Genomic DNA, 25721 nt, shown 5'->3' with positions numbered 1-25721 from the left:
TTATGTTCACAAATTAAACTGTTGCTGCTGAGGCCATCATTTTTACATTGTTTAATAAATTGATATTGGAATTGTTTACATTTACAAATGGTTTTGGCTATATTGAGGTCACACGCAGATTTGTTTTGAAGAATGAGGAAGGATATACAAACATTTATGGTGCTTTTTAGGTAAAGGTAATATTGAAAGGTGAAAATCTAGTCCTTCAAAAAACGTTTTTTGATCCTGAATGCAAGTCAGTATTATATTTGGTTATGAGGACTATTGATTTACCAGTTAGGCTGCAAATAAGAAATTCAGCTGGTGTTCACATATTAGAATACTGGGTGAAAATATTACCACCTTTTAATCACCTTTAGAACATGATTGTGACATTCACATAAAGCATGAAAGAAAATTAATTCAGAATTAAGTGTCTAAAAATGAAATAAATCATATTAAACTGACTAGTTGGACAGATAAAAAATGTACTCACAGAGTGCTGGCAGAAGAACACAAGTATAAAAGGTATTACGTACTGAAGCTATTGGAGCCATTGTGAAAGAAAGGTTGAAGGGAAAGGGAGAAGGGTGAAGGAAAAAGACTCTATCCCTTTTCCTAAATCTCACTAGTCCTTTTCTCACTTTTCCTAAATCTCACTAGTCCTTTTCTCACTTTTCCTAAATCTCACTAGTCCTTTTCTCACTTTTCCTAAATCTCACTAGTCCTTTTCTCACTTTTCCTAAATCTCACTAGTCCTTTTCCTTCACATTTAAGAAAAACACACTATCCCTGTTCCTAAACATCACCAATCCTTTTCCTTCTCTCCTCTTCCTTCCTCTTCAACCTTTCTGCCAGGAACAGAACCCATCGGCTCCAAAAGTGTGTATATGTAATACCTTTTATATGCGTGTTCTCCTGCCGCTGCTTTGTGAGGAGGTCTTTTATCTATCCAATTACATTATAATCTTTCAAAAATTTATTATTTTCATTGATATATTAAACTAACTGTAATTACCACGAGATAAATTACAGTGGCGAGACCTGTCATGAGGTCGTGCCAACAGACATCCTTAGATTGTAGGACGAGTGAAAGTTTGAGAATTTGACTGAATTGTGATCTTTCATTATATATTAGTTAGGGTACTTACATATGACCTGCACCATAGAAGCAATCAGTGCTTCACAGTTGCTCAAGTACAGCACTATGGAAGAGTTGAAGGGTCAACAATGTTACCAGCTTGGCTGAGAATTAGGATGAGTTTGGGGAGGGGAATGGTGAGCAGGCAGCAGATTTCATCGTTCTGGCAACCAAGGGAATCTATACTGCATGCTTTGGCTTTTTATAGGCATTTACCATGTTTAAACTGCAGGTTACCTGAATCCATGTGAATTGACTTAAAAATTGCACAAATATGCAACAGCAGTGTGCATTTCTGCAGGAGGCAGTAAAAGTCTAGTTTAACCCTTTTAGTGCCAAATACGATCTGATCGTGATCCAGATTTTCAGCGAAAAATGCCAGTAACGATCTGATCATGATGCCTTTCTCATTCGCTAGGAAATACTAACAACTTTGCCTTCAAGCGCGGAAAAAATGAATGAGAAAGGCATCATGATCAGATCGTTACTGGCATTTTTCGCCGAAAATCTGGATCACGATCAGATCGTATTTGGCACTAAAAGGGTTAAGGGGCCAGTGGCATACTTCATGTGTTTCCTACAGCAATGTTGTCGACACTGACAACAAAGCTTTCAGTTTGTAGATAAATCTTTTCTTTTCTCTTCTTTCACACATTTTCTTTACACATGTAATTTAAAAGTCACCAGCCCCAGTTCCCATCCATATGATTGGCTGATCTCAGGAAGTACGTGATTAACAAGGAATGTTTCTGTATAAAATTTATGATTCATGCAAATTGGCTGAACTGTGATAAATTAGTGCGCCTCGTTTACTGTCAAAATGCTGACATCTAGTAGTGATAGGTGTAAAGCTGTCTGACTGGAGCACTGGTCTGGTACAATCTACTATTAGGGGGAGCCTGATGCAAGATACCACTGCCTCCTTAAGCAACCTGCAGTGAAGGGCATATTGAATATTAAGTTGATGTGAACAATTTTTTGTCTGAAGTTGATGTTTCAAGGGGTGTGAGGGGAAATGTGGTAAAATGTCACACTGAAAATATAGCTAGTGATTGACCAGCACTGGAGTCAGATGGCTGGCAAGTGGCCATAACTCACACTGAACTGGCACTGCAGTCAGGCGGTTCAGTAGCTTGCAGCTCCCATTATTGCCATGAGATGTCACTCCAGACGCAAATAGAATATGGAACTGATCTCCTGAAAACTTTCCTGATGTGCACTGCTTAAATCGTTTTTGATAATGAACGTGGACCTTGCCTTTGGTGGGGAGGTTTGTGTGCCTCAGTGACACAGGTAGCCATACCGCAGGTGCAACCACAATGAAGGGGTATCTGCTGAGAACCCAGACAAATGTGTGGTTTCTGAAGAGGGGCAGCAGCCTTTTTAGTGGTTGCTGGGGCGACAGTCTAAATGATTGACTGATCTGACCTTGTAACACAACCAAAACAGCCTTGCTGTGCTGGTACTGCGAGTGGCTGAAAGCAAGGCGGAGCTGCAGGTGTAATTATTCCCAAGGGAATGCACCTCTACTGTATGGTCAAATGATGATGGCATCATCTTGTGTAAAATATTCCTCGGCTCTCTGTACGGGGAGTACTCAGGAAGACGACGTTATCAGGAGAAACAAAACTGGCACTCTATGGATCTGAGTGTAGAATGTCAGATACCTTAATTGGGTAGGTAGGTTAGAATATTTAAAAATGGAGATAAATAGATTAATGTTACTGTGGGAGTCAGTGAAGTTCAGTGGCAGGAGGTACAGGACATTTGGTCAGTTGAATACAGCGTTATGAATACAAAATCAAGTATGGGTAATGCAAGAGTAGGTTTATTAATGAGTTAAAAAATAGGAATGTGGTTAAGCTACTATGAACAACATAGTGAACACATTATTGTAGCCAAGTTTGACATAAATCCCACACCCACCACAGTAGTACAAGTTTCTATGTCGACTAGCTCCACAGATGAGGAGGAGATTGAGGAAATATATGCTAAGATAAACTAAATTATTCAGAGAGTTAAGGGAGCCAAAAATGTTATAGTCATGGGAGACTGGAATTCGATAGTGGGAAAAGGAAGAGAAGGAAAAGTAGTAGGTGAATATAGACTGGGGGAAAGGAATGAGGAAGCTGCCTGGTAGAATTTTGCATGGAACATAATTTAATCATAGCTAACACTTGGTTTAAGAATCATGGGAGAAGGTTGTATACATGGAAGAAGGTTGTATACATGAAAGAGACATGGAGACATCGGGAGGTTTCAGGTTGATTATATAATGGTTAGACAGAGATTTAAGAACCAGAGTAAATTGTAAGACATTTCCAGGTGCAGATGTGGACTCTGACCACAATCTATTGGTTATAGAAGAGGATGCAGACGAAGATGAGAAGGGAGATATGGTACTGCGTGAAGAATTTGACAAAGCACTGAAAGACTTAAGTTGAAACAGGGCCCCAGGAGTACACAACTTTCCGTTAGAGTCAGCCATGACAAAACTCTTCCATCTGGTGAGCAAGATGTATGAGACAGGCAAAATACCCTCTGACTTCAAAAAGAATATGATAATCCCAGTTCCAAAGAAAGCAGATGCTGACAGGTGTGAAAATTACCAAACTATCAGTTTAATAAGTCACGGCTGCAAAATATTAATACAAATATTTTACAGGAAAGTGGAAAAACTCGTAGAAGCCGACATCAGGAAAATCGGTTTGGGTTCTGGAGAAATTTAGGAAGATGCAAGGCAATTCTGACCCTATGACTTCTCATAGATGATAGGTTAAGGAAAGGAAACCTACATTTCTAGCATTTGTAGACTTTGAGAAAGCTTTTGACAATGTTGACTTGAATACTCTTTCAAAATCTAAAGGTGGCGGGAGTAAAATAGAGAGAGCGAAAGGCTATTTACAATTTGTACGGGAACTAGATGGCAGCTATAAGAGTCGAGGGGCGCAAAAGGGAAGCAGTCGTTGAGAACAGAGTGAGACAGGGTTGCAGCCTATCCCCAATGTTATTCAATCTGTGTATTGAGCAAGCAGTATTGGAAACAAAAGAAACATTTGGAGTAGGAATTAAAATCAATGGAGAAGAAATAAAAACTTTTGAGGTTTTGTGATGACATTGTAATTCTGTCAGAGGCAGCAAAGTACTTGGAAGAACAGTTGAATGAAATGTACAGTGTCTTGAAAAGAGGATATAACTTGAACATCAACAAAAGTAAAACGAGGCTAATGGAATTTATCCTAATTAAATCAGGTGTTGGTGAGGGAATTAGATTGGGAAATGAGAGACTCAAAGAAGTACCTTAGTTACACTATTTGGGGAGCTAAATAACTGATGATGGTAGAAGTAGAGAGGATATAAAATGTAGACTGGCTATGGGAAGGAAAACGTTTCTGAAGAAGAGAAATTTGTTAACATTAAGTATAGATTTAAGTGTCAGGAAGTATTTGTATGAAGTATAGCCATGTGTGGAAATGAGACAGGGACGATAAATCGTTTAGACAAGAAGAGAATAGAAACGTTTGAAATGTGGTGCTACAGAAGAATGCTGAAGATTATATGGGTAGATCTTGTAATTAATGAGGAAGTACTGAATACAATTGGGGAGAAGAGGAATTTGTGGTACAACCTGACTAAAAGGAGGGATTGGTTGGTTGGACGCATTCTGAGGCATTAAGGGATCACCAGTTTAGTACTGGAGGGAAGTGTAATGGATAAAACTCGTAGGGGGAGACCAAGAGATGAAAACAATAAGCAGATTCAGAGGCACGTAGGTTGCAGTAGTTACTAAGACATAAAGAGGCTTGCACAGGATAGAGCACATGGAGAGCTGCAGCTAACCTGTCTTTGGACTGAAGACCACTACAACAATCATTTTACGAACAAAAAGTACTATTTTCATGTTGTGTGATTTCAAAAATGAATTCCTTCTTTATATTTGCCTTAGAGTGATTTATTACTTTCCCGATTCAGCCCTCCTTTATTGAGTCCTTTCATACCAAGTAGTTTGGTGCCCCCGACCTCAATATTAATGTTCAGATGCTTATACACGTTACATGTAATTATACAAATTCTTGTCTCTCAGTATACAGTACTCATACTTCAGGAGCTCCATAGGTCAAGGGTGACAAGGATGCACATGTATTCCTCATTTTTGAAGTGAAGTGATGGCTTTCATTGAATAGCTAAGCTACATCCCAGAGAGTTGGTGCACCAGTTTAATGATTTGGACAGTATAATGTATACAAGGTTGAATCGGTTTTATATAGTGTTAACTGCACCAAGGGGTACTAAAATCATCAAGAAGATGTACCATAATGACAGACATTCAAAGTTAAATCTTAAAGTAGATTTATTTCCAGAAACAGTTGTCATAGGTAGCCCCACTGTCGGGGATTTGTTCTCCTTTAGTTTCCCCGTGTTGCTGTTACATATATGTCGCGGGAATCTGTAGTTCTACATATAAATGGAAGCAAAATCTATTTCAGAAAATTTTTCCTTGGCATTAGGCAATTTCCAGTTCATATATCACAAGAGGATTTGTTCAACATTCAGAAGGAACAATGTGTTTTTTTTTTATACAAAATACCTTAATTTTGTATTGTATGTATAGAGTTATGCTCAGAATTATGGAAGATATGATAACACGAATTTTCATGGATGATCGTAGCACTTCTTGCTGCTTTTCGAAGATTGAGTGCCCTACAAGAGAGAAATTGCACATTATTGTATTAGCAGTGTGCTGTTCTAGATTGTTGGCTGTTTTCTCAGTACACCTTCACCTGCCTGTGAAGAGAGATGCATGTGAAAGTGAAATTAAAATTCACACTGTCCCGACTGCCACCATAACTGTGAATTTGTTGTTTATTGCCAGGTAATTGTATTTTTCTCAGAAATTAGGTTCTGCTGTTATGTGCTTTCCTGTATTGCAAGGGAAGTGTACAGTACTGTCTTATTTATTTAGAAGTAGAAGAAATTTGTTAGATCAACTGTTATGTTGCAATTGTAGAGGATATCAGTGTAACTGTCCCATCACCAAAAAATATTAAATTAATGTGGAAGAGGGCTTCCATTATAAAATTTTGTGGATGTAAATTTCACAGTATTACATTTTTTTCTCTCAGATATGACTTGTGCTACATTTCAGTTTGAATGAAACCAACAACTACCTAAGTGCACTGTGGTAACTTGGAAAATGTCAGCTTCAGACTGTCACTTTTGTCGAGCACAAAGCTGAGGGTATTATGCAAATTTTCTGGTGAACAAATTGCACTTTTGTGAAGTTGCTCTGAACTGCAGCTCAGTGAGAGTGCTTTTATCATCACTTAATAAACAGGCCTTATTGCTCTCAAAGTAGGAGTTTCTACAGGACCATAGCACAATCCTTTTCTGAAAAGGATCATCGTGTATGTAAAAATGGTGCCCGGTAGACCAGACAGTAGTAGATAAACTGAGAAATGGTGGAAATGTGTGTGCCTGGTGAGAAACTGTATACAGCATGTCTAATTGAGTTGACAAACAGAGCAAGATGGCACTGTTGTTAGCATAGTGGACTCGCATTGGGGAGAAAAACTGTTCAAATCCACATCCGGACATTTAAATTCGTGTTTTGGGCGATTTCCCTAAATCACTCCAGGCAGATGCCGGAATGGTTCCTTTGAAAGGGCGGGGTCACTTTCCTTCCCCTTGAAACAATCAGAGCTTGTGCTCCATCTCTAATGACCTTGATGTCTATGGGACATTAAACCGTTATCTTCCTTCCTTGAACTGGAAAGTGTGAATCCCTTAATACTAGTTTTTCTCTTTACACTTCACCTCTTAAAAAGAAGGTAATAAAATCAGCAAATGTCACTTCAAGGAGTGTGTCAAATGTGAAATAAGTTGTGCCCAGAATTAGACAACTAATAAAGCAGCACATACAAGTGGTTTTCATTCATACAGCATTACACATGTTCATTAATCATGAGTGTGAATACTGTGTTGTACATACTGACATGAAAATTGTTCATTTCAAATCATGAAAAAATTCACATTCTAACATTGGCAGCAAACAGTAGTGATATGTGAAGAAACTGGGGGAAGAGTGATGAAGCAAGATTACAGATAATAATTTCCTGAGACATTAGATTCCAATTCGTTACATTACTAGAAAACCCGGGTTGGACTACAAACAATGATTTTGAATAATAATATGATACAATGAAGCTTTTAGTGGTTTACAAACTCAGCTCATTCCTGTTGTGTTTCAGTTCACCCTACTCCCATCAGCTACCGTTAGGTTGACAACTGCGCCTTCACTTTATTTCACACCCCCACTTTAATTTCTTATATTGCTTAGTTCCTTTTATTATCATTGCCTTTCTGCACATTTTTCTTTTCTCCACATCTTAACCTATGTTTTCATGTTCTTTATTTTGGTTTTGGTGACTCTTACATGTCATTTTTTTGTTTTTGTTCTTCACCATGCCCTGTTTTACCATAATGCAGTGTTATGAATTTCTGCACTCTTCTTCTGTTAATCCTTTTTTCCCCTCGTGCCATGCTGTATTCTGTCATCTTCTGTATTCAGGCATCTAGTAGTTATGTTCTCCTCAGCATTGATTCACTTACATTTTAGCCATAGTACAAACTCAGAAGAATGTCTACATTGCTGATTATGTGTAATGACTCTGATGCCACTTTATCATTGAGTGCTCGAATTGTGTTAGACCTTAGGCATTAATTTGGATCCTATATTTGACTTATTGGATATATTTAACCATTTGCTCGTTGGTACCAGTGTTATGTTATATATTTCAGTTTGAAGCACAATCAAAAACAAGGCCAGTACCACCACCAAATCCTGGCCCAAGGAATCCTCATCAGCATCCACATCCTCCCAGAATGATGATGGGTCCTCCACAAGGAATGAGGCCTAGGATGCCACCTCCTGGCATGCCACCACCAGGTCCTGGACAACGAATGCCCGGCCCGCCCATAGGGCACGGAGGACCTCAGGCACATGGTCACCCACAAGGACCACCATCACAAGGACATCCACCACCAGGTTTCCAGCATGGCAACTGGAATGGACCTCGAGCTAATGGTACGCGTGGTGTTGTTTATGTATGATGCATTAACTATAAATTTTGCATTTTCTTTTGCACATTTATAGTGTGGAGGTTTGCAAGTTGGTAATCTCATTCTGCTTAACAAAACCGTAAATTATATTTTTAATATGATCAGTAAGAGACCCATAAAAAATAGAATGCTGCCTCTAATTTATGGGTTAAGAACTGTAGATTAAATCAGAAGAAATGACAGAATGGTATGAAATGAAGAATACATTACTGGGATAAATTAAAATAACTGGTAGTGGTTCAGTGCAGAGGAAGCAGTAATCAACAGTTGACTGGAATGGTGTGAAAGGAACACAATAGAATTCTATGGTTAGGTTTGAGAGAGGAACTAATCAAGACAGCAGAGGATCAAACAGGCAGTAAGAAAAGGCCCAGTAGAAATTCTTCGATAAGACGAGATTTAATTGACAAGAGGGGGAAATATAAAACTGCTACAAATGAAGTAGGTCCCTCTCCATTAGGTGGACCAGTTTAGAGAGTGTTCTGGCTCGACTATTTTCAAATCCAATAAAATTTTTTGAGTAGGTTTGACAATGTCTCTGATTGGTATGTGCAAACTTTCACCTTAATACATCTTTTCATTCCTTTCCTACAGCCTCTCGTAAATAAGGGTTGCAAATTTGCACACATGCTAAAGTGCCAACTTTAGTAACATTCATGAAAGGTACTGTTAATTTGCAGATCTATGCTTTTGTATACGTAAACAGTTTTTTGTGCTAAATAGGAATACACTAGAATCTTGTTGATCTGGCTCTCAGTAAACCGGATTTCCAGTTTCTTCAGATTCAGTGTGCAGAAGACAGCTACTGGATAAATTAATTGAGCTGTAGAGGGAAGTTGGTGTGACTTCTTTATAGAAGTTGGTAAATATCAAAGATGTGATTTTTATGATTGCTTTGTTACCGAACTACTAATTCTGAGGTCATGGAGAAAAGTTTGGCCAGATATGTGTGATTTTGACTGCTGAGGTTTGTGAAGTTGTCAAAACCTCTAAATTCCTTGAAATGTTAGAAAATATTTCTGATTGTTCAGATGTAGACTATAGTGGTGTAAATGACTGGTTGCAAACAACAGTAATGCTGGTTATGACATGACGACCAATGATGAAATTTGTATTGCTGCCTATTGTACTACAGGGAATGAGTCATGGTGAAGTGGAAAATGAAAGTGGCATTTCAGAGGAAGAAGTAATGCCTCATGAAGAGGCAACATCCTAGCTGGAAAAAGTGACGGTTCACCTAGAATGTCAACTGGAAGCAACTCCAGCAGAACTGATGATAGTAAAACATCAGTGTCATTGTGCTGCTTTCAAATGCCACCCAAGTTCGAAGCAAAAGAAAATTACTCGCTGTTTCAGTAAAAAAACATGAATAGACTACATTAACTATAGAGTTAAAGTGACAAAAAAATGTTTCTTGTTAGTGCCAAAACAGGTGGTTTCCTTCTCATCACGTATTATTTTCTTTTATTTATGTCAAGTTCCGTAGGAACAAATTGAGGAGCAAATCTCCAAGGTCATGGAACACGTCAGTACATGAAGTTACAACATAAAAATGACAACAGATAAAAATAAAATGTTTATGAACCTGAAAAGAGTCAGTCCATAAGTTAACCAAATCAACAATACAATAAGAATCAGCTTAATTTTTCAAGGAACTCCTCAGCAGAATAGGAGTGACCCATGAGGACACTCTTCAGTTTCGATTTGGAAGCGCGTGGATTACTTCTAAGATTTTTGAATTCGAATGGTAGCTTATTGAAAATGGATACAGCAGTATACTGTGCACCTTTCTGCACAAGAGTTAAGGAAATCCGATCCAAATGCAGGTTGATTTCTGCCATGTATTAACTGAGTGAAAGCTGCTTATTCTTGGGAATAAGCTAATATTATTAACAAGAAACGACAGTAAAAATATACATATTGAGAGGATGAAGTCAAAATACCCAGACTAGTGAACAGGAGTCGACAAGAGGTTCGCGAACTTACACCACTTATTGCCCAAACCGCCCATTTCTGAGCCAAAAATATCCTTTTAGAATGGGAAGAGTTACCCCAAAATATAATACCATACGGAATGGAAATAAGTGAAGTAGACTAATTTTCATGTCGAACAATCACTTACTTCAGATACTGTTCGAATAGTAAAAATGGCAGCATTAAGTCTTTGAACAAGGTCCTGAATGTGGACTTTCCGTGACAGTTTATTGTCTATCTGAACATGTAGAAATTTGAACTGTTCAGTTTCACCAATTGTATGCCCATTCTGTGAAATTAAAACGTCAGGTTTTGTTGAATTGTGTTTTAGAAACTGTAAAAACTGAGTCTTACTGTGATTTAGTGTTCATTTTTTTACAAACCGTGAACTTAGGTCATGAACTGCACTATTTGAAACAGGGTCAATGTTGCACACAACATCCTTTACTACAAAGCAAGTGTTATCAGCAAACAGAAATATTTTAGATTTACCTGTAATACTAGAGGCCATATCATTTATATAAATAAGGAACAGGAGTGGCACCAACACTGATCCTTGGGGCACCCCTCACTTTACTGTACACCACTCAGACCTGACATCACAGCCATTCTTAAGATTGTGAATAATGACCTTTTGCTGTCTGCTTCTAAAGTAAGAGGTGAACAAATTGTGAGCTACTCCCCGTATTCTGTAATGGTCCAACTTCTGGAGCAATGTTTTGTGATCAACACAATAGAAAACCTTATTTATCATTCAGGAAACTGACCATTCCTAAAGGAAAAATTACAAATATGGCTAAGTACAAGGCTAACATGTGCAGCACAGTACTTTAATATTCTGCTAGGCACTCCATCATATCCATTAGAGTCCTTAGTCTTCATTGATTTAATTATTGACTGAACCTCCCCCTTGTTTGTATCACACAGTAGTATTTCAGACACCAATCTCGGAAAGGCATTTGCCAAGAAAGTTATATGATTCTCTGTAGAAACTAAATTTTTATTTAATTCACCAGCAATGCTCAGAAAATTATTCTTAAGTGCTGTACATATGCCTGATTTACCAGTACCAGAAATATTTTTAATACGACCGGACTCTATATTGTCGACCTTGTGCTGCTGACCACACACTTCCTTCACAACTGACCATATGGTTTTAATTTTATCCAGTGAATTAACTATTCTGTTTGCATACCACATAATCTTTGCCTTCCTAATAACATTTTTAAGCACCTTACAATACGGTTTGTAATGGGCTACTGTAGCTTGATTGTGACCACTTCTAACATTTTGATATAGTTCCCGCTCTGTTCTACATGATACCCTTGTGCCACATACGGTAAGTCACCCTTGACCCACGGTTCTGGATGACTTTCCTGAAATCTACCACTTTTCCCAGACTATAGGATGTATAAAGAAGAGTGTTAAGTTCTTTTTGAATTGCTGACTTTTCTAATCCGGGGGTTATTTAATCTATTAATCATTGAATGGAAAAATGCTAGTTTATGAGTCAGCAATTCAAAAAGAACTTAACACACTTTGTTGTATACCCTGTACAAATGACTTTGACTCCAACATAATCACAAAATTGTATTACAAATGTAAAACACCAGAGCAGAACACAATACATAGCAAGATATGCCTAGCTCAAGGAACATCACCAACACAGAAAATAAGATAAGTACCAGCAGTCTACCAATGGTAGTATCTCCAACAGAATTAATGCATTTTTTAAAGACAAAAATATTCAACTAGCCTTTTGAACCAGTAACAACATTTCAATAAAATTATATTTTGCCTCCACTAGAACATCGAAATATGATAACCTAGGAATATATAAAATCACATGTGGCAGCTGTAATAGCTTTTAAATTGGCCAAACAGGAAGAAATTTTAACATGGGATATAATAAACACACTAGAGAGAGCAAATATAATCAGTCCAGCTTCTTTCTACACTTGAAAAATCAAAATCACACTGCTGATATGATCGAAAATGCACTACAGATTCTGCTTAGAATACTAAAAGGTTTTGCAATGAACATTCTTGAGGAATTAGAAATTTATATATACATGAGAAAATACCCACAAAAAATATTAAACGGATCTACTACCTTAAAAACTTCATTGAACTTTCAGAATACGAAAATGGATAAATCGGAAGTAACAAATACAACAGCCAAAGATAATCGCAGCAAATTTTAGTTAATAAAATAATATCGCTGTTCATCTGCACAGTCTTTGTAAACTCATTGCGTCATAAAGAGTGGAACTGTCAAACTGCTGTCACATCATAATTAACATTTTATTTCAACACCCTGACACCATTTACGATCTTACTAAAGCAGTGACAGTTCCAAAACAGTCTACTAACGATGCAATATGGATGTCACATCAATCTAGACATGAGTACAAGACATCTACTTTAATATGAATGACATTGGCATCCATACCTGTTCTCGCCAAAATTGTAATTGCAGGTACTTGCAAATGGCGATGAAGCCAAAACAGTCTGTTCTAAATAAAGGTTAGTTATTATAAGCAGCTATTTGGTGTATCTACTGTTATAATCAGTTTGACAGTGTTAGCTCTTCTAGTTTGTGGAAAATGGTCTAAGTTCCAGTTGCTTCCTACTGTTCTCCAGAAAGAAATCTTACATTCAGGATTGCTCTGTGGCACCACATTTCAAAAGCTTCTATTCTCTCGTCTGAACTGTGCATCATACAAGTTTCACTTTCGTACATGGCTATATTCCATACAAATACTTTATGAAAAGAGTTCCTAACTCATCTGTATTCAGTGTAACCAATCTCTCTTCTTCAGAAACACTTTTCTTGTCATTGCCATTCTACATTCTAAATGTTCTCTACTTTGGTCATTCAGTTATTTTGCTGCCCAAATAGCAAAACTATCAACTGAATGTCTTGTTTCCTAATCTGATTCCCTCAGCATCGTCTGATTTAATTCTACTGCATGCCATTATTCCTATCCTGTTTCCGTTGAAGTTCATCTTATATCCCCCTTTCAAGACACTGTCCATTCCATTCAACTGCTCTTCTATGTCTTTTGTTGCCTCCGTTTGAATTATGTCACTGTCAAACCTCAAACCTTTTATTTATTCTCCCTGAACTTTAATTTCTACTACAAATTTCTCTCTGGTTTCCTTTACTGCTTGCTCAGTGTGGGGATTGAATAACATCAGCAATAGTCTATAACCCTGTCTCACTCTTTTCTCAACCATTGCTTCCCTTTCATGCCCCTTTGACTCTTATAGCTGTCAGCTGGTTTCTGTAAAAGTTGTAAATACCCTTTCACTACCTGTATTTTACCCCTGCTGCATGCAAAATTTCAAAGAGAGTTTAATCAAAATCACCAACAGCTTTCTCCAAGGATACAAATTCTGTAAACGTAGATTTGCCTTTCGTTAAATTATTGTCTAAAGTAAGTTATAGGGTCAGTATCGCTTCACGTGTCCCTATATTTCTCTAGGATCCAAATTAATCTTCCTTGGGGTCGGCTTCTACCAAATTTTTCATTCTTCTGTAAAGAATTTGTGTTAGTGTTTTCCAACAATAAATTATTGTACAGATAGTTTGGTAATATTCACACCTGTCAGCACCTACTTTCTTGGGAATTGGAATTATTCTATTCTTGTCGAAGTCTGAGGGTATTTTGCCTGTCTCATACATCCTGCGCATCAGATGTCAGGACAGATTCTCCCAAGACTATCTGTAGTTCTGATGATGTCTGCTCGTGGAGTCTTGTTTCGACTTAAGTCTTTCAGTGCTCTGTCAGATTCTTCTCATGGTATGATATCTCATATTCATCTGTGTCCTCTTCCATTTCTGTAATAGTGTGTTCAAGTTAATCCTCTCTGTATAGACCCTCTGTATACTCCTTTCAGCTTTCCCTTCTTTGCTTGGGACTTGTGTCCCATCTAAGCTCTTGATGTTCTTATAGCTGCTGCTGTTTTCTCTTGAGTGGCCTCTTTAATTTTACTGTAAGTGGTATCTATCTTTCCCCTTGTGAATTATTCCTCGAAATCCATACATTTGTCCTCTAGCCAGTCCTGCTTAGCCATTTTGCACTTTGTCAGACTCACTTTTAGACATTTGTATTCCCTTTTCCCTGCTTCATTTACTGCATTTTTATATTCTCTCCTTTCATCAGATAAATTCAATATCTCTTGTGTTACCCACAGATTTCTACTACGCCTCGTCTTTGTAAGTATTTGATCCTCTGCTGCATACATTATTTCATCTCTCAAAGCTTACCATTCTTCTTCTACTGTATTCCTTTCCCTTGTTCTAGTCAGTCATTTTCTAGTGCTCCCTCTGAAACTCTTGAACAACCTCTGGTTCTTTAAGTTTATCAAGGTCCCATCTCATTAATTTCCTACCTTATAGCAATTTCTGTAGTTTTAATGTACAGTTCATAACCAATAAATCTTAGTCAGAGTCAACATCTGCCCATGGAAATGTCTTAAAATTTAAAATGTGGTTCTGAAATCTCTGTCTTACCATTATATAATCCATCTGAAACCCTCTGGGGTCTCCAGGTCTCTACCTTGTGGACAGCCCTCTTTCATGATTCTTAAAACAAGTGTTAGCTATGATTAAATTATACTCTGTGCAAAATCTTACTAGGTGGCTTCCTCTTTCATTCCTTTCCCCCAGTCCATATTCGCCTATAATTTTTCCTTCTCTTCCTTTTCCAACTACCAAATTCCAGTCCCACGTCACAATTAAATTTTCGTCGTCTCCTTGAACTATCAGAATAATTTCTTTTATTTCGCCATACATTTCTTTATTGTCTGCAGAGCTCGTCGGTATATAAACTTGTTCCCATCATCATCATCATCATCATCATAAGTAGTCGTGCTCATTGCTTAGTGTCGTGACCCCATGAACCAATCATCTCCATCCCAGATGGTTGCCAGCTTCTCTTAGTGGCTGCTGAAGGGGTAGATCAGAGATCTTGATTTGATCTATCCATCTGCTCGCTGCTCTTCGTCTTGTGCCCTCGATCTTTCCTTGCAAGATTATTTTCTCTAGATTTTCTCCATCTCTTCTCACAATATGGCCAAAGAAGTGGAGAATTTTTTCAGTGTCTCGAAAAGAAAGGCATCTGGAGATATCGAGTTGTTCAATAATGGACACATTTGTTCTTCTTTTGGTGCATTTTATGCATAGCATCCTACTCCAGCACCAAAGCTGAAACGCGTCAATGTGCTGTTTTTTCTGTGGCCTTGAGTGTCCATGTTTCGTAACTGTAAAAGAAGACAGAAAACACGAGTGTTTCAACTAGCCAGATCTTTGCTATTTGTTATTGCTCTGCTCTGCCAGATCTTGGTGAGCTTCTTCATAGCGTGATCCGTCATCTTGTCTCATCTTCACAACTTCCCGTGCTGCAGATGGTTGACCCAAGATAGATGAAGGAATGCATGACTTCAAGTTCCTTTAATCGATCTGTGAGCTGGATCTGTTCTTCTCGATCAATTATCATGAGTTTGGACTTGCTGAGGTTGATTTCTAATCTATATGCTAGACTAATGTCGTTCATTCTTGTTAGTAGCTCAGCAAGTTCGTCTTCGCTGTTGGCTAAAAGCACAATGTTATCAGCAAAATGGAGGTTGTCGATAGTTCTCCCACCAATTGAGATGCCTTTGGTCCAACCATCAAGAGCTTTCTCAATGACATGTTCTGCATTGATGTTGTACAGTTGTGGGGATAGGACACAACCCTGTCTCACACCTGTTGATACTCTGAAGGAATCAGACATGCCAGCACTTGTCTTTACAACTGCGAAGTGGTTATTGTGTAGACGTTTGATCAATGCTATCAAGTTGGGTGGGACACCGAACTCTGCAAGCACCTGCCACAACTTTTCCCAGACGACACAGTCAGGCTTTCCTGTAGTCAAGGAAGCAGATGAAAACAAGAACACAGAACTCCTGCGATTTTTCTATTATTTACCTTATGTTGAGGATCTGTTTGTGAGTTTCTTTCCCTTCTACAAAACCTGCTTGTTCTGTGGGTTTGTGAGGCTGAATGTACGTCTTCAAACGTTGGTTCAGGATATAGAGCAAAGCTTTACTTGCGTGAGATATGAGGGCAATAGTTCGGAGTTGGGGCAGTTCCTGATAGGGTCTATCTTGTGTAAGGGGATGAAGAGAGACTTTGACTAGTCATCCGGCCACTCCGCAGTTTCCTATATTCTTTTACACAATGAATGCAGTACATCAAAACCTTCCTGTCCCATTTCGTTGATCATTTCTCCGGATATACCGTCTACAGCAGAGGCTTTATAATACCTCAGATGTTGTTCTACTGTGATGGTATATACGACTTCAGCCTACCCATTTTCCTTTTTCAATTTTCTAACCTTCGTGCACAATGAAGAGACCTAATATTTCACACTCCAATCTGTAGAGAATACCAGTTTTGTTTCTCCTGATGACATCCTCCTGAGAAATCCTTGCTCAGAGACCTAAATGGGAGGACTATTCTACCTCCAGAATGCCTCACCCAAGAGGTTGCCATTATCATTTAACCATACAGTAGAGCTGCATGTCTATGGGGAAAAATTATGTCTGTAGTTTCCTGGTTGCAATAACAGCACAGCAAAACCTTTTCTTTGGTACAACAGATCAGCCAATCATACAGACTGTTGCCCCCGCAAATACTGAAAAGGCTTCTGCCCCTCATTGGAACCACGCATTTGTTTGGCTTCTCAACAGATACCCTCCCATTGTGGTTGTATGTGTGGTATGGCTATTTGTATCGCAGAGGCATGCAAGTCACCACACCAATGGCAAGAAAAGCCTTAGGCCTTTAATGCATATGTGTTCAGAGACAGTCATTAAGTTTTGAGCTCTGTCGTTTGGACTTAAATCTCCTTTCCTGGTCATACTGATCTGAAGATAACAGCAGGGTTAATGTATTCACATAATCATTGCCTATGAACCAGTCCTCCCCCTCTCCCTCCTACTCTAATCAATGTAACTGTGAAATTTACAATATGAGGAAAAGATACATTGCTATGACATGTTGTAAGCAGTCACAGCAAAAAGACATCTTCACATAGCTTTTGGCCAAAATCTCCTTAAGTTGAGGAAACACACACATTCATTCACACAAGCCAGCACATCTCACACACATGGCCATCACCTCTAGCAGTTCGGAATCATGTAAATAGTCCACATATTGCCATAGGTTTCGCTGAGAAAGTATTAAAATTCTAGCATTGACCCAGTTCATATGATAGAGACGTAGTTACGATCCATAGGATATGCGAAGAACGAAACTGAACTAACAACCCACATGTCATATTCTGGTAACTGATTGATCAAGTTGGAAATATTACATAGAATCTGTTGTTATCTGTTGTTGGTCCTTTTGCGCCTCTGATCCTGGAGCACATTTCAGGTCCACCACGGCCAGGCCCTCCCCCTCAAGGACCTCATCCACAGGGCCCGCAACAGAGACCACCACCTGGGATGGTATGTATTTTCCCATTTACTTAAAATATTTTTTATGTATAAATGTTACAGACATTCATTCGTGCATACATGTGTACATTGTAAGGACTTCTTTTCATTGAAGAAAGTTATGTGAACCTACTTTCTAAATGTTTTGATACTTTCAGATGAGTCGCTAAGACATATTTCTGTTAGAATATAACGAGTAAGTACTATGCATTTTAAATGTGTAAGTTCTTGCAAATTTATGAGGGAGAGTCAAATGAGAACCTTAACTACTTTTTGAATTTTTATTGAACGAAAGTGGAACACAAGGAGTCACTTCTCAACAGTATCCCAGTTATCAATACACTTCCTCCATTGTGTAGGAAGTGCCAGATTACTCTGGGGAGGAGGGGGCCAGAAATCTATAGATTGTGTGCGCAGCCACTTGTGCACTGCCTGCTGCAGTTCATCAAAATGAAATTTCTTTCCTCTCATCACATTCTCCATCTGTGCTCTGCAGAAGTTCTTTGCAGATGTAAACACGTTGCTCTTTCAGTTCTGGAGTGAGATGCATTGTCACCAATCTTGCAGACATTTGCTAAGCACTTCATGAATGATGTAATGTGCTGGGCCATGACTAATATTCAGATTTGCAGCTAGTTCATCCACTGTCTCACAGCAACTTTCCATCCTCATTGCTTCAACTGCTTTGGTAGACTTGGGTGTGTCACACCTGACTTGGATGCTGAGCATATGTCACAGAAGTCATGTCATTTCTGAACCTTCTACTCCACTCACATACTCACTGCAGTGATAGACATGCCTCACCATACTGGATCTTTGTTCACTGAGAGACTTGAATGTATTCCACACCTTCACTCCTTAGAAAAGTATGACAGAATGCTGTTCTTCCTCAGAGTCTGTAGCAAACATGGCAGCCATTTTGAACTGGTGTTGTGCGCGCATTTTACTTGTCTGTAGTTTGCTGCCACCTGTAGGGTAGTTCTTAATTAAACTTTCAAGGTTTTCATGTGACTCTCCCTCGTAAAAGCCAGTGCATGACTTCATAGGTTACTCTGGTACAAGCAGACATTCTTACAGGTCAGACTAGTGGCACGTGGGTGTGTTAGGTGGTTTGAAAATTGCACTAATGTTAACATTTTCCTACAGAGCTAGATAGGGAATTGGTGATGCATTAGAGTCACACTTGAGAGCGATACAGCTCAAATCCTAGTTCAACCATCCAGATTTAGCATTTCTGTGGCTTCCCTAGCTCATTAAAGGCAAATTCCCTGATAGTTGTGTTGAAAAGAACATGATGGATTATAACCTAATCATTATTTTTTGAATCTTCTCTCTCTCTCTCTCTCTCTCTCTCTCTGTGTGTGTGTGTGTGTGTGTGTGTGTGTGTGTGTGTGTGTGTGTGTGTGTGTGTGTGTGTTTTGGGGGGGGGGGGGGGGGGGGAGACTGGCTTCTGGCTGGATATAGAATTTTTTGTAGCTTGGGTGAATGGTGATGGACTGCAACTAACATCATTTTGGATGAGTGTAGCTTTTGGGATGGGTGTGCCCAGTGAGTGGTTTATTGAGCCCTTGTTAAATGATATTAATTTTCTTAAGACCTGAACACTCTTGAGTAATGAGGGGAATATCAGTTACTGCTTGATTTTCTGCGGCAATTACATCTGCTCATGAACTGCATGTTTCTTGCTGCCTGTAGTGTTGTGATCAATTGCATCAGCTACTGTAGAAGACCAAGATTTTTCTGAAGAAAAATAAACTGCTATAAAAATAATTATACAAGATATTTTCCCACAAGTGATAGTTAAGGATTTCATTTCTTGTAAAGAAATCATTGTGACTTCCATAACAAAGGTGGATGTGAGTGATTGATGTGACATTCTGTTCCAGTTTGTCACTTCAAAATGAATGATGGTGGTGGTGGTGGTGGTGGTGGTGGTGGTGGTGGTGGTGGTGGTTGGGGAGGGAGGTGACAGAGGAGGAGGATACATTTGCACAAAGATTGCTGCTGTAGTGCAGCAGCTGTATACAGTTTTGCATTACCTTTCCTCCCCCAGTTATCGTGGTAGTTTTGACAGTGTCAGCAATTTGAAGGGGGAACATCTGTACGGACTTTGACATAGAATCTGGCTGCAGATTGGCTGTCGAAAAGTCTTGTTAAGTCCTGCCATGTGGACAATTTAGCAACACAGTAAGACTTGGAAGTTTCTGGAAGAAGTGTCACCTTCCATCCTAGCTGCTATAGTGTAGCATCCACTCAGGATTTAATGGTAAACTTTGTGCAAAGAAGATGCAAAGTTGAGAGTTCGTGTCCACTCCTTTATTTTTTTAAATCTCATTTTGTTTGTCTGCTAAAAATGTGTCTGATGAAAGAAACTTCAAAGATAATGTGTTTCTCTTTCTAACCCATCAGTAATAACATGGTCTTCCAGAAACATCTTTATGAAGTAGTTTGTGTCAAGGTGAGAACAGTTTACTCTTAAGAGTTCCCGCCATGCAGAAGTCTGCGGCCGCACGAGACAAGCTTGCATCTGACAAGATAATTGCAACTTAGTGCATGTTTATGCTCTCACTTTGACAAGCTTAAAATTTTTTATTATTATAGCTTAATTTTCTGTTGCACAAAATATTATCAATAAGCTGAGAGAACACCATGCAGTAATACAAAATAACATAGGCTGCTATTTGTGTATTTATCAACTGTTATTTTTTTTATTTGTTTATTTGATTTTGCATATGTGAACGCAGTGAATGTTGCTTAAGCATTATGGTGTGGCAAACTGTAATTCTTGTTTACTGCCTCTGCAAGGTGACAGCCTGCAGTGAAAGAAATTGTCATTGGCGGAGATGCAATCATAGGGCATTTTACTGTGATTAACTGGCTTTCAATTGGACTGTGTTGTGTTAGGCGTAAAGGACTTCGTGCCTTCATACGCATTTAACCAATTCTTTCACAATCAGGGTTGTAATCTGGCTAACAATAACTGCTTTTAAAGTAATGATAGTTAAGATGTCATGATCAGCAGCATATGGCTAGTCACTGTGTATTCCAGAATCATCTGTCCACCTGTGCTCTTGCATTACACCTTCTCATTGAATATTATGGTAGCCTAGAGGTATGAAATCATGTGCACTGATTGAGGCACAGCATAGAAAATTGACATGCTCAGCTCGGTGAACCTATTGTTATCTTAGCTTCATGTGTCTTAAGTGTACTGCAAGTTGAAAAGCTCTTAACAATAGGCACTTTTCTCTCTTACTGACTAAGGTGAACAATTGTTCTGTTGCAATAATTATGAGAGATGGTACTTGATGTTCTTTCACTATTTATAGACTAAATGACAGTTTCGCTTAAGGATGACTGACTTAATCTAGACATTATTGTCAGATTATCTCATTCCTTATTCCATGCTCTGATAACTGATTTTCCTTTCATGTTAGGAGAAGCTGTAACTGAAGCCTTCCTTTATTTGGAACTTACTGTTATTCATAGTTTGTGAAGTATCTTTGTGGATGTTCATGTTTTGCCATGAGTACTGTCTTTTTATCCATATTCTTCTGTATTATACACATAGAAAAAGTTTTTTTTAAGAACATTGCCACTATCCCCAAAACAAAGGAATACGAATGAAAAGGCAGTATTGAACATCCACAAAGATACTTCACAAACTATGAACTGTGAATCACTTCTGATGAATGAGCTTTTTAGTTTTCACTGTGCTCAAGAGAGAAAAATAAAAATAATTTTGACATTTATTGATCTATGATATTTAATTTGCAGTTGGTGCAGCTGAAGGTTATTAGTAGGAACCAGAAAAATTCACATCTTGTGAATGTAAATTCTGCCTCTACATGTAAAAATGCAAAATTATCTAATAGACACTATTTCATAGCAAATTGTATCCAAGTGAACTATTTTATCAGAGGTAGTTTCAAATAGCTTTATTTTCTGCATAAAAATACAAAAAAATGTAACTTTCCGAAATAAAAAGTGTACAAACACGACGACGTATTAATATTCTAACGCTTTCTTGGACAACAAGCGACAGTGTGGTTTTGGGTTGCACAACTCACACGTCTCTTCCAGTTGACTTGGACATTGTGCGTGGAGCTGATTCTCTTCTTTGGGTTATCAGCTATGTTGCTCTCGCTGTATAATTCTTCTCCGAAGACTGTATCGGGTTAAGGGGAATATTACTAACCAGCTCTATATTCTACATTCTGTCACATGCAGAATCAAGACATAAAGTAAGGCTTTCTGTATAACACACTCTTCATCTGTCTATTTAACAATCTTCATGACATCAAACACCATGGAACTCCAGATACTCTTTGACTTTTTGATGTAACTTCTAGGGCACTGCTTGTAACCATTTGTCAGGGGCACTTTGTCTGACACAGCTCCTGGCTCCTCGTGACAGCTGTCCTTTGTGCACACACAGACATGTGTGGTGCAGTAAAAATGCTCTCCGACACTTCGCATTAAAATATCGGGTGTTCGAGATGGTGGAGAGCCAAGTGTTTTTAGAATTTATCCCAAAATTCTCGAGGCACTACAATATACTCAGTGCTCTGCTGCAATACCAGTTGTGGGCGGTTGAATGGTATATTAAAGGTTCACAATGCTAACACAGTGTAGTTCTCAGCCTTGAGATGTAGCATTTTGTAACAAAGAAGAATGTAAACTTTTATGTGAAGGATATATTGCTACACATTGCGTAGAGGAGTTGCTGACTCGCAGACAGGCACGAAAAATGACTGCTAAACATGAGCATTTGGTCAAAAGGTCTTCTAAAGTAAGCACGCACATGCGCTTGCATTCATGAGCTCATGCTCACCCACAACATCTGTCTGTAGTTGCATCGAATACCACAAGAGATTGGGCCTCAGAAAGCAGTTGCGTGGTACTGATTCCTGAATGCTTTGTGTTGTGCATTGATCTTTGTTTCCTTTTCTTATTTTGTAACAGGGAAAGTGGCTAATCCTGGTCTATCGTGGATTTCGATTACAATCCTTACAATGACAGAAGTGATTGGCGATCCTTGTGACAGTGTGTCAGCTCTCCTTTTGCTGAACATGGGTGTAGGCTGCTGCCCTCCGAGAGGGTGATGGCACTTGTTTCTACGCACTGCTTCTCTCCCCTCTTGTGGTCAAAATTCTAGTTTGTTTACACTTGCAACTTTCTGCCACTATATAATGTCCGCATTTTGCACTGTAGTGATTGGAAAACAAAATCTGTTAAGTGTTTTATCAGCACCAAAGTTCTTCCCCTAACATTTGAAGAGAGTTACTTTCGGTTCTGCTTCTACACTAAGTATCTTGTCAATTCTGTCTCTAGCAGGGGAAAGTTTTTACAAAAGCAAACATTCCCGTCAAAAAGTTCACAATTGGCACGTTTTTAACATTAAATTTCAAAGAACTAGGGCTTTGTTTGTCTTCACTCGTGTAGCATTAGTGCGAATTCTAAAAAAATAATAGATACTAATTTTTGCAAAAATAGAGGCTACATTTTCTGTACCTTAATTATTAGTAATTGTACTGTAGTTGCAAACGTAGTAAGAAGAATGGAAATAAAATGCGTTGGCTGAGAACTATTGGTATTCCGGCCCTCGGTGGCTGCACATTTCAGACGCAAGTTTTACTCACTTCTGTGCCTGCTCAAGAAACACTTTGACTGTGGAAGTGCATTCTCCTTGCAGGTAATATGACTAAAACGCGTCTACAATGTAGAATATGTTTACCAGCATGGTATATTGTCTTTTCACGTCCATTGAATAATCTGAATGATTTTTGCTTAAAATGTGATACGGGTTATCAATTTACAGTTTTTAATTCTGGAAAGTCATTCCCTGCAGAAACTGCAATTGATCTTTTACTCTGCAGTTTATCTGTGACAGTAAGAGGGAGATGAATGCCACAACTTTTTGCTAGCTCTAAGGCAACAGGATTGTGGTGCGAAGTGAAGGGTGTGTTGGCTCTCGGTTCCAGTCTTGATAGAGGTCCCCTTTCACCTTTCCTGTGCCAGAGCAACAGTCATTCAAATCAAAAATCCATAAGGAAATCATAAGAAAACTTCTCCATAATTAGTCTTCTCACTACTTTTGGTACCCCATTGTGTGAGCGCAAACCACTCGAGATACTGTGCCTTTGATAATACCTTTCACTTCTTTAGGTGACATAATGGTGCTGAACAATTACTGCGTTTCTTTATGTGTGTACTCCAACTTGCCACATTTCCTTTGTCCTTGAATATGACATTGGACAGCACTTAAACACAGAGCATTTCAAAGTCCAAAGCGGGTAATATTGTACTAATTCATGTTGCTTTAGGCATACTTGTGTTACAGATGCTTCGTTTTATTTAAGTAGATTCTGTCATAAGGTCATTGTGGTAAGTTTAACTCATTTGTGTTAGCACAGTGCATATTTTATGAGTTACTCTCTGTTGTTTTATTGAACACACCAGTTAAAATAAGAGATAAATTTAAACATCAACAATGTATTCTTTCACATTCTCTAAAAGTGTCTGACAATGCTCAAGTAGATTGGATTCCGTAACAGTAAAAACAACCACTGGTTTGGAGTTAAAGATGTCATGAAACCAGATTTGAAGCACATTTTTGTCCAGAAAGAAATTTTGACTGTTTACAATAAGGAGTGGGAAAGGTAAACATTTGGAGGTACGAGATCAGAGGAGTAAGTGAGGAAGGGATGACTTCCCAAACAAATTCACGGGTACTTTTGTTTATGTCGTCAGCAGTGTGTGTGATCATGTAGTAGCAACACTTGGTACAGTTTTATCAAACGTTTTTCGTGCATTATAACCGAAAGGTGCTTCAGTTTAAGGTGCAGATGTCAACTGGAATAGACACACGTTTGTGGAGAATTCGTAGTGCTCAGCAATCTTCTGTGCCCCCACGTGTTTGCACTGCTCTTTTCTCAGGGAGATGTCTTTTGTTAAGGTTCAGCCATTAATTTCTTAAAGAAAGAAATAAAGAAGTGGAAGTAAAGGCATCACAACAGTATTAAACAGGAGGCGTCAATGAGCAAACTGATGTTCAAACAAAAATGTAGTCATAGTCACCCATTTCATTTTTGTTGCTTTGAATTAGAGCATGCAGTACTCTTGCACCAGACTTGTGATCCTTACCTATTGATTGCATATGCACTAAGGTTAAATGGTCAGTCATCACATGTCAATTATGGAGACTTACTTATGTAAGATGATTTGTCTGGTAGCACTCACCCCACACATGATATAAATGTTTCGAGCTGCCTCTGCTACCTTCACCGCACTATTAAACACAAAGTGAACAATATGTCACAAACTTTAAGACTGTTTCTGACTATTTGATTAGGTGTAAATGATGTTTCGTCAGGCTGGCACTGTGTGTGTGTGTGTGTGTGTGTGTGTGTGTGTGTGTGTGGTCGCGCTCGTGCTCGCTCGCTCTAGCTTGAAAAATGATTGCTCCTGAAAGCTAGCAAGTTTTCTTTTTCTTTTTTGTGTGACTGTCAACTCGACACTTCTGTGCTTAATCCAAACTATTTGCATTCTCAACATTAATGTATGCGAAAACCAATATGTAACCGCAAGACTTAATAGAACATTATACACTCATAGCAGCCTATACTTGTTGTGTTATTGCATAGTGTATAATTGATTTATTGAAGTTATTTTGTGCAGCAGATCATAAAACTACAATAATAAACAACTTAATGCTTGTTGTTGCGAGAACAGAAATATGCCCAATGTATGCCGTTTCGTGATTACTTGGGCAGATGCTGGCTGACATCAGGTGGTTGATAGCTGCTGCATGGCACTGAAACTCTTGAGCATAAACTGTTCTGATTGTGATGCAACTACAAGCTCTTTCATGGAGATGTTTCTGGAAGTTTTCGCTGCTACTAATAAGTAGAAGAGAATTAAATTATCTTTGAGATTTTGCTAGACTGATACTTTGAGCAGACTGATGAAGTGAGGCTTAAAAAATCAAGGAGTGAATGGACACGAATTCGTGACTTTG

At 38.5% G+C, this 25721-nt stretch overlaps 1 protein-coding gene across 10 annotated transcripts in view; it reads left to right on the top strand.

The window, feature by feature from the left end:
• Positions 1 to 25721, top strand: part of LOC126412772 (cleavage and polyadenylation specificity factor subunit 6) — a 180926-nt gene that overhangs the window by 60509 nt on the left and 94696 nt on the right. For 8 of the 10 annotated variants that reach the window (XM_050082529.1, XM_050082535.1, XM_050082537.1 and 5 more), the window contains 2 exons: positions 7919 to 8204; positions 17640 to 17713. In XM_050082529.1, the coding sequence (XP_049938486.1) occupies positions 7919 to 8204; positions 17640 to 17713 (360 nt within the window). The remainder of the gene's footprint in view (positions 1 to 7918; positions 8205 to 17639; positions 17714 to 25721) is intronic. The other 2 variants (XM_050082534.1, XM_050082531.1) reach the window with 1 other exon arrangement.

The sequence above is a fragment of the Schistocerca serialis genome, chromosome 7, assembly GCF_023864345.2.
Source record: "Schistocerca serialis cubense isolate TAMUIC-IGC-003099 chromosome 7, iqSchSeri2.2, whole genome shotgun sequence".
NCBI classification, from domain to species: domain Eukaryota; kingdom Metazoa; phylum Arthropoda; class Insecta; order Orthoptera; family Acrididae; genus Schistocerca; species Schistocerca serialis.
The sequence above is the reverse complement of the archived record's forward strand: the minus strand, read 5'-3'. Positions and strand labels throughout refer to the sequence as shown.